The sequence below is a fragment of the Propithecus coquereli genome, unplaced genomic scaffold (genome assembly GCF_000956105.1).
Source record: "Propithecus coquereli isolate 6110/MARCELLA unplaced genomic scaffold, Pcoq_1.0 Scaffold133, whole genome shotgun sequence".
NCBI lineage: Eukaryota > Metazoa > Chordata > Mammalia > Primates > Indriidae > Propithecus > Propithecus coquereli.
The window spans coordinates 3,099,955-3,110,326 of record NW_012137525.1 but is presented as its reverse complement, the minus strand read 5'-3'; the positions used below and the strand labels follow the sequence as shown (position 1 = coordinate 3,110,326).

Sequence of the window (10,372 nt, the reverse complement as noted above, 5' to 3'; positions counted from 1 at the left end):
GATCGGTTTGATTTTTCTTTAATATTTCAATTTCTTTAGTGAATTTTTCTTCCAAGTCCCGGATTTTTTTTTTGTGGTTTCTTTGTGTTGGTTATCCATTTTTTCTTGCATATCATTCAATTTTCTTACAATCCGTGTTTGAAATTCTTCTTCTGTCATTTTAGTGTTCTCAGTTTGGTTAATGTCCATTGCTGGGAAGCTGTTGTTCCTCTTTGGGGGCGTGCTTTCCATTTGAGTTTTCATACTTCCAGAGTTCTTTCGCTGGTTCCTTCCCATCTCGATCAGTTGTTCCTTCTTGCCTTTAGATTTTCGTTTGGATAATGACGTGCCCTATTTAGTCTCTGAGCCAGTAGGTGGTGTTTGTGGGTGAGATTTGACCACACCCTTTATGATGAATCAGTAGATGCAGTAAAAGGGTGTGCAGGATGACCTCCCTGTCAGTAGGTGGCACTTGCAGGGAGGAACGAGCTGCAGTGCTGTTTTTGGGTCCTGTAGCTAGCTCTTATTCCTCTAGAGAGGCCCTCTTGTGCCTGGGGTGGTGGATGGGGCCCTGGGATTTCCAGGTGTGTCCTTATTTTCCACCTCAGTGAGGGGAGTGAGTCTGGGTGGGGCTGGATTGGGTAAGCCTGCCCTCAGGCTCCACAACTGCTGTTAGCAGGGTCAAAGGTCTACTCTTTGTTTCTGTGCAAAGTTGCCGGGAGGGGCTGAAATGGGTCCACTCAGCTGAAAGTCTGTGTTTGGGGGGATAACTCTTTTCTTTACTGATTTTTCTTTTTTTTTTTTTTGATCAGAGCAAGCTTTAATGCTTTAAATTTCACCTGTGTCCCAGAGTCACAGCACTGAGAACAGGCTCTGTCCCAATACTTAAACTGATTTTTTATCACAGAACGCAACAAAATTTAACGTATCATTACTCCTACTACATTCCTTCCTGTCAAAAAACATGTAAATAAACACCCCACCAAATATAAACCTACCCCACATAAAAGTTAGCATTAACCTAAGGATCCTACTGCAATATTGCTACGCTAACCCAGGATAGTTTAATCCTCTTCCAACCTATTTACAAAATATCCTCATTCTGAGAGCTCTGGAAGCATTATATTTTTCCCTGAGATTCCTCTTCTTGAGGTAGTTCACAGTCTTGGAATATGGCAGATTTACCTATTTTTCTATGCTACCACTGAGGGGTAATTATCATAAAAGGCCTACAACCAAAATCTTTATCTCCTGATTTTCAGACTATTATGATTTTTCCCTCAAATCGAAAAACTAATCTAACAACTGGAAACACACACGAAGAGATGAAAAGTCATACAGAATTTTAAAAACAAGCCAAAAAAAATACCATAACAAAGAATCTGTGTCATCACACTAACAGACTAAACTTTGCTAAAGACAAAAAAATTTACTTGGTTTACCCAAACTATAGGCATTTTATAAAGCACTCAAGAAATCAAGCAGCTTATAAAAATAGTGGGAAAATTTTAGGTGGGAGCATAAAACTAAAATCAACTCCGTCTCCTGCAAAGAGTTCTTCCAAAATGCCACATCTATGAGAAGTGTGTGGCAAACAGTCTGTCTGAGGCTGCCTCACACACCAGCCCACTCCCAGGCTGATGCTGTTGCTCTTTCCCTCGGGCCAGCTTCAGAGGTGCAGGGATATTGGCAGACACCTGTTCCAGGTAGGCCAAGGAGCCCTGAGGGATGTCACTGGCTTGTTGTGCTGCAGGCCGATGTCCTCCAGCACTTGCTCCAAGGGCCTCAGCTTTGTCACATGCAAACGTGTGTCTTTCGACAGTAATTCATTCCTTAGCTCCAAGACACTTTGATAACTTGCTCTGGTTTCTGCATTTTTGTAGGAAAAAAACATTCTGTCTTGCAATATCCAGAAGTTTCTGGATATACTGATCGACACTATTTCGAATTTCTTTCTGACTGATGCCATTGACATAGTCCTGGCTAACCAGAGAAGCTAGGCAAGCCTCAAAGGATGACTCCAACTCGTCCGCCAAAGTACTGTTAGAAGGTCTCGGAGCGCCTGGCGCGACCAGAAGGAGTGAAGCCTGGCCAGGGAGGCCCTGCAGGGGGTGGGGGGCAGTGACTGTCCATAGAGTGAATGCCCCAGCAGAGCCTCCAAGTCTGGAAGAGCAGTGAGAGCACACTTTCCATTCGTTTTTGCACATCAGACCCTCCTATGGCACCATTTCTTTTTACCTGAAGTACATCTTTTAGAATTTTCTTTCTTTTTTTTTTTTTTTTTTGAGACAGAGTCTCACTGTGTTGCCCGGGCTAGAGTGCCGTGGCGTCATCCTAGCTCACAGCAACCTCAAACTCCTGGGCTCAAGTGATCCTCCTGCCTCAGCCTCCCGAGTAGCTGGGACTACAGGCATGTGCCACCATGCCCGGCTAATTTTTTCTATATATTTTTAGTTGTCCAATTAATTTCTTTCTATTTTTAGTAGAGACGAGGTCTCGCTCTTGCTCATGCTGGTTTCGAACTCCTGAGCTCAAACAATCCACCTGCCTCGGCCTCCCAGAGAGCTAGGATTGCAGGTGTGAGCCACCGCACCCAGCCAGAATTTTCTTTAATGAGAATCTTTGGGTGGTAAACTCTTTCAGTTGGTCAAAATGTCTTTATTTTTATCCTAGTTCCTGAAAGATATTTTTACCGGCTATGGAGTTCTAGGTCAGGTAATGAGTGCCCATCGTCACCCCAAAGGTCTCATTCCAACGTCTTCCTCTGGCTTCCCTTGTTGCTATGAAAGTCATTGCCCAGTTGTTCTCAAGGTCACTTTTCTTTCACCTCCAGCTGCATTTAGGACTTCTTTGTCTTTGGTGTTCCGAAGTTTCAATATGAGGCATATAGGTCTGGATTTATGTCATATTTTTTTCTGCCCCAACTTCTCACTGAGCTTCTTAATTATATGAATTTCTCTTTCATCGGTTTAGAAACCTCACAGCCATTATATCTTCAAATATTGCCTCTGCTCCATTCCATCTCTTCTCCTTCTAGCACTCCAATTACACTCGTGTTGGAACTTCTTATTCTATCTAGCCTTCAGGCCACTTAACCTTTCATGTTTTCCATATCTATGTCTTCCCAGGTAGTATTCTAGGTATTTTATTCACATTTATCTTTTAGTTCACTAATTCTGTCTTCAGCTATTTATAATCTCTTGTTAAAGTTGTGTATTGAATTTTAAATTTAGTTGAAATTAAAACTCAACTAAAATTCCAACTGAATTAAAACTTTCCTTTTATCAGTGCAAAACATGCCTGGAGGAAACAAAAAGAAAAGGAAAAATCCTTTTCCATTTAGAACTTTCATTTTGTTCTTTTTAAACTCCTTGACTATTCTTTGTAGTTTCTTGGTTTCTGCACGTATTTTTCTACTTCACCTTTTATAACACTAATTATATTAAACATAGGCATTTTGTAATCTGTGTTTGTTAATAATTCCATTATCTGAAATGTACTATTTGTGGTCAGTGCCGGTTTGCTGTCCTGATACTTCATGACTTTGCTTCTTAACTGCTTTTTTTAATTTGAGAGCTTCTTGTTACTCTTGGGATTGTATTAATGGGAAACTCCAAGGCCGTTCTGGGGGCTGGGAAGTGCAAGATCAAGGTGCCAGCAGATTCAGTGTCTGGTGAGGGCCTGTTCCTCATAGATGGTACCTTCTTGCTGTGTCCTCGCATGGCAGTGGTGTCAGGAGTACTTGGGCAGGGCCTGGCGCCGAGTGCAGCTCGAGGAGCTGAGGGTTTACCCCGTGAGGTGGGAGGTCAGGGGTCAGCCTCTCTGGTGCGTGGGCCGGGGTCAGGGGTTGCAGTCATCCTCGGGGCCCTCAGGACACTCCTTGTGGTTGCAGTCCTCTGGTGCCCGCGCCGGGGCCTGACTTTTCTTTTGATTATGTCAGTCATGAGCACTTAATACTTATAAACTGTTTTTGTGTCCTTTGTTCACTTGAAACTGGGGACACACTTCCACTCAGAAGCAATATTATGAAGAGCAACTGTATTCTATGCCATGTTAACACAGTAATTCAAGCGATTATACACTCTCTAAATTTGGGGATAACCCAGGTGACTAACTGCTTTCCAATTTAATGATTTTTTTCAGATATTCTGCTTGCATTATAGAAATAATCATCTCGTAATATTTTTAAAAATGTTATCCCTAGCATTCATATTGTGGCTATGCTCTTGACAGTGGACGTAATTGTCTTAGTAAACTATTTTTGAATATCATTCTATATTAAATAAATATATGTTTAGTAAATATATGTGATTTGGTTATACTTACAAGTAAATATACATGCTTGGTATGATTTTCAGGGCATAAACTGAAGATGATTTTATTGAAAAATAAAGCATTTACATTTTTTTTTTTTTTTTGTAGGTGACTGTGAAGTCTTGTGATTGCTTGAATGGTGGATCCTGTGTGTCTGATATGAAATTTCCTTCAGGGAGTGGAATGTACCTGTGTGTCTGCTTGCCTGGCTTCCAGGGCAGTCTTTGCGAAGTGGATGTCAGTGGGTGCCAATCAAACCCCTGTGGCCTTGGCAAATGTATTAGTGATTTTCACAGTTATTCCTGTGATTGTCCACCTGAATTCAAAGGTAAGTTTTCATTCATTATGAACAAAATTAGAACATGAACAAATTAGAAAGGAAAGCTCCTTTAAACACTCAATTATAGATTACTCAAGCCAATGTATGGTCCTAAAGATTTGAATACACATTTAAAAAAATATAGTAAAAGTTATCACAAATATATTTGCTATCCATATCCCTTGTTTTGTTAATTGTAAATTACTTACCTATACTATTGAAATTTTGTCAGTTTTTATAACTGTAATAGCCATGTAGGAACCTGCAAAGCAGGTAGGCTACCTACATTTGGTAGGTAGAAATATGTTTAAATGTATTATTATTGAAATATAATGTTATAAGAAACAAATTATTCCAGGGAAAATATAAAAATTATCACTCAAGAGAAATTTTATTGATAATTCATTAACTTAGAAATATCATTGTATAAATTAGAGTTGAAATCAAATGAGATGTTATTCACTAACTCATTAATTATCCTAAAACGTGATTCCAGAAATAAGTATGACTAACAACCTTTAATTTCCTAAGGCTTTCTAAAAAACTAATACCAATACTTTTAAAGTCAAATAGATATAAATATTAAGTAAATATGCAGTTATTGAGATGATATTTTCTTAAAGATGCCTATTTTAACATTACAGGAGAACTAAGCAAAATATTTATGTGCCTTCTAATTTTCTTCAGTGTTTTAAAACAGTAATTTATCATTTGGAACTGTCAATATAGATATCTCTTTTCTACTGTGCTGTAGACTATATTTGAAAAAATTCAAATGATTACTTCATGAATTTTAGTATAATAAGGGCTACCATCTATATATGACTGTGAATTTACTCATTTAAATAAGTTGTTAACCATTTCAAAGGGCACCAATTTATCTCAAAAACTTTTGAGGAAAGACTGACTTTCCTAACACATTATAAAATTTTCTTGAATTTTCAAAGCCAATGCAATAATTGGACCAAACAATTTGTCCTTAGTCTAAGCAGGAAACCATTCTAAATAATCTTTTAAAAATCATTGAGTTTTTAAACAAAGTACAAATTACTGCTATAATATAATGTTTTGCCTTAAATATTAATAGAATTCTTAAGTTATCTTATCTATAAGAAAATCCTTAAATACTTGAAGGGTCTGGTTTAATATTAAATGAAATCTAATTAATGACTTTCTTTTTGATTATACAGTAAATTTTTTTTTTATACAGTAAATTTTAAAAACAGCACACTTCTTTCTCCTAACACATGACCACTGTTTTGGGGTAAGGAAGATATACATAAAGAGTAGATGTCACGGCCGGGCGCGGTGGCTCACGCCTGTAATCCTAGCTCTCTGGGAGGCCGAGGCGGGCAGATTGTTTGAGTCCGAAACCAGCCTGAGCAAGAGCGAGAGCCCGTCTCTACTAAAATTAGAAAGCAATTAATCAGACAACTAAAAATATATAGAAAAAATTAGCCGGGCATGGTGGCACATGCCTGTAGTCCCAGCTACTCGGGAGGCTGAGGCAGGAGGATCACTTGAGCCCAGGAGTTTGAGGTTGCTGTGAGCTAGGATGACGCCACGGCACTCTAGCCCGGGCAACACAGTGAGACTCTGTCTCAAAAAAAAAAAAAAAAAAAAAAGAGTAGATGTCACGTAATAAGAAGTCCAATAATGTTTTTCAAATTAAATAATTTGAACTTGATCTATATTTTGTGTAGGCAAAAATTGCCAGGAAGACATTGATGAGTGTAAATCCAAGCCTTGCTTTGCAGGAGTAGAGTGCCTGAATACCTTTGGCTCCTATCATTGTGGTTCATGTCCAACAGGATTTCATGGTGATGGAAAAATATGTCATGGTAAAAGTCCCTACTTTCTGCTATGAGATTTTTTTGGGGGGTGCATTTAATTAATTTAAATCACACAGTTCCATTCTCTCTGTTACTCATGCATTTATTCATTGTACAGGTATTAAGGGTCATGCACTGAACTAGGTGTAGAGGATGGAAAAATATATAAGGCATCTCCTCTGACTTAATAAGTTATTTAGAGTATAATAGAGGGAATATTGTTAATAATGCATAGTACAACAAGGTGTTATCTGTCTTTTGATAGAAGTTCCTAGAGGGTCCAGTAGGAATATTACACAGGGAATCATGTCTACCTGGAGGAATAATAAAAAATTTAAAAGGGAGGTGTCTAGACTATACTAGATACATGAGAAGAGAGAGAAAGGCATTCCAGGCAAAAGGAACAGCATGAGCAAAGGTACAGAGGCACGTAACATCACAGCACTCCTTGGGTACTATGAAGAGTTTAATGTGCCTGCAGTGTAGGAGGTAAGGGGAGCTCCTACAGGAGTTGAAGCTACAGCAGTAAGACCACTGAAAAGCCATTGGGGAGTCCCTTAAAGTTTTGAAGTAAGAAAGCAACATGATAAAGTTTACATTTGAGAAAGTTTATTTAAGGAATAGTGTGGAGGGTGGACCACTGTGGGTAAGGAACTGTATAAATCTGAAGGTAGAAAGAAGAGTTAAGACAATATGCCAAATATACAGAAAAAAAGATAAAAAATAGACTGGCCAAAGATGAGGTGGTAAGGATGGAAGATACTAAAGAAGCAAGTTGATAGTACTTGATCAGTGATTGGGATTAGTATGGTGAGGCAAAGAGATTCATTAAGTTTTAGGTGTTTGATTTTAGATAATGGATGTGTAGAATGATCATTTATATTACTATGGACTGACTGAACTGCTCCCCCCTACCCCCAATTCATAAATTGAAGCCCTAACTCCCAGTGTGGCTGCATTTGGAGCAAGGAAATAATTAAGGTTAAATGAGATCATAAGGGTGGAGCCCAGATCCAATAGGATTAGTGTCCTTATATGAGAAGACACCAGATCTCTCTCTCCCTCCCTCTCATTCTCTCCCTCTCATTCTCTCCCTCTCTCCGTCTCTCTCTCTCTCTGTCATGTGAGGACATAGCAAGAAAGTAGTGGCTGTCTGTAAGCCAGGAAGAGAGCCCTCACCAAAAACTGAATTGGCTGGCGCCTTGATCTTGGACTTCCCAGTCTCCAGAATGCTAAGAAAATTAATTTCTGTTGTTTAAGCCTTCCAGTCTGTGGTATTTTGGTATGGCAGCCCAAGCCGACTAAAACATACACGCAACATATAGGAGGAAGTTGTTTTGGAGGGGAATGATAATGAATTCAGTTTGGATACGTAGAAACTGAGGTGACTATGGAATAACCATGTGGAGCTTAGGAAGCAGGATTAAGTTAAAGATATAATTCTTAGGGTCATCAGCAAGGGATGGAATTGTGCAGGGAGAATACTTACATTTAGAGGAAAGTGGACAAAAAGGATTGTCAGACTTCAACATTTTAAAAAATTAAAAGACAAAAATAAGTCATAGAAGACAGTGTCAAAGATCCATATCTTTGGTATAATTAAATGAATAGGACCCTATTTTGATGAAAAATATGTATTAATGATAGAATATCACCTTGTGCTTCAAATTGGAATGGGCTTGTCTAGCACTGGGGGTCACAGACACCGGTAACATTGTGCAGGATGAGAGAGGGAATTCCCTACTGTTTCAGTGACTGACATTTCCCCCTCACTATACCATTCCTCGTAATCACACCTTCCACTCTTTGCACTAAAATGATCAATTGATAAAATATTTCTATTGAAAACAAAGAGGCCCATTCCATCAATAAAACGCTTATCAAGTGGAATTTAAGAAAGAAGTAAGTTGATTCAAATCCTGTTACACACGAGCGACTAATACGTTTCTTAACATTGTCAGTCATTTGTGTATTGTGGAAAGATGTCTATTAATACAAAAGAATTGGTTGTTGGTGGCATTTACTTAGTTTTATGGGAGGCACCAGCATTGATGAATATAAAAATAAATAAACCATAGTTTTTATTCCTGAAGTTATTGCTAACTAGTGGGGGAAAGAGACACATAAGAATCAATAGCATGAAGGGCAAAGTTCTGTTGGAGAAACCCAGCTGGATGAAATTGATTGGGTGGGTGAATGGGACTGAAGAGAGGTGTACTAGCTTGAGCTGCCATAACAGAATATCACACACTGGGTGACTTAAACAACAAAAATTTATTTTCTTACAGTTCTGAAGGCTGGAAGTTCAAGATCAATGTGCTGATAGGGCTGGTTTCTGGTGAGACCTCTCTTCCTGACTTGCAGATGGCTGCCTTCTCACTGGATTTTGCTTCTGTATGTGTGCTCTCCTGGTGTCTCTTCTTCTTATAAAGACACAAATCCTATTGGATTAGGTTGCCAGTCTTATGACTTCACTTGATATTAATTACCTCCTTAAAGATTCTATCTCTAAATACAACCACATTTAGGGCTAGGGCTTTAACATGTGCATTTGGGCCGGGGCAAAACTCAGTCCACACCAGAAAAGTTTGCTGAAGAGATGACATTAAAGCTAGTTCTTTAATTTTCAGAGTCCAATCCAAGTGGCATTTGTATTGTATGTTCTTATTCACAGTGCTTTGGGTTTTATAATAATTTGATCTGTTTTTCTTTTTTTTAATTTTTTTTATTTCAGCATATTATGGGGGTACCAATGTTTAGCTTACGTATATTGCCTTTGGCCCACCCGAGTCATAGCTTCAAGCGGGTCCATCCCCCAGACGGTGTGTACAGCACCCACTAGGTGTAAATGCACCCATCCCCTCCTCCCCGCTCCCACCTGCCCGACACCTGATGAATGTTACTACTATATGTGCACTTAAGTGTTGATCAGTTAAAACCAATTTGATGGTGATCGATCTGTTCTTCATGTACTTATTTATAGTTGAAACAGAGGTTTTAAATGAATTTAGTACACAAGAGGTGGTTCTCACAAGGTCTGACAAAAGTGTAATTAAGGAGGAGGATGATAAAAATGCCAAACAGAGAGAGAGGCATGTTAAGTCAACAAACAGAAACGCCTTTAGTGAGTAATAATCATAGTTAAAATCTAATGACAAGTAATACCTCCCATTTGTTTTCCAGGAGATCAAATTTATTCCTCAGACATTGTTTTAGAAAGATCACCTGAAGATCATATAATGCGATTTAAACTTATTCTTTTTCTTGCTAATTTATTGAATCCTCTGGCTTATATTCTAGAAAAATACATTCATGTTGTATAATGAGCAAAGCATCATTTAAGTTGATTTCAAAAAAGCTTATGCTTGGAGGTGACCATTTCAAATTTATGTTCTATAAATCCCTGAAAATCGGTCAGCCAGTATCTGTTCAAACCCTAAATGATAAGAAATTCATTATTTCACAAGCTCTTTCCCTTTTCTTAGTGCTTTCTTAATAATGCTCATTTTATTCAATAACATTCAAAGATTGCCTTCATAAAGTTCTTGCATGTTTCACATTAGCTTTCTTTATGCCTTTGTGTTCTGTGATATCAGCTGTTATTGTGAATGGGTTATCCTCCAAGATATCAGTATTGATTCCCGGAATAGAGGAAAGCTGTCTTGATTTTAATATTGTTCATGTCACCTTACTGAATACTCTGATTTACACTATTTTTTATAGTGGATTCTCTTTCTTAATTTTATCAGCAGACAATAATATTTTTGCAGATAGTGAGTTTTATCTCCTATTCTTATTTACTTTATTATCTTAATATTAAGTGAGATTTAGTCTATACTTATAATGTGTCAGCACTAGGCAAACATTTTTTTTGTATATCATCTCATTTAATTCTCATAATAGCTATTTACAGTAACTGTTATTATTT

At 38.1% G+C, this 10,372-nt stretch overlaps 1 protein-coding gene across 1 annotated transcript in view; it reads left to right on the top strand.

Annotated features, from left to right (window-relative positions):
- The window catches only part of VWDE (von Willebrand factor D and EGF domains), a 101,437-nt gene that overhangs the window by 72,622 nt on the left and 18,443 nt on the right, over positions 1-10,372 (top strand). Inside the window, exons 17-18 of the mRNA XM_012638739.1 lie at positions 4,402-4,621; positions 9,428-9,568. Of these exons, the coding sequence (XP_012494193.1) occupies positions 4,402-4,621; positions 9,428-9,568 (361 nt within the window). The remainder of the gene's footprint in view (positions 1-4,401; positions 4,622-9,427; positions 9,569-10,372) is intronic.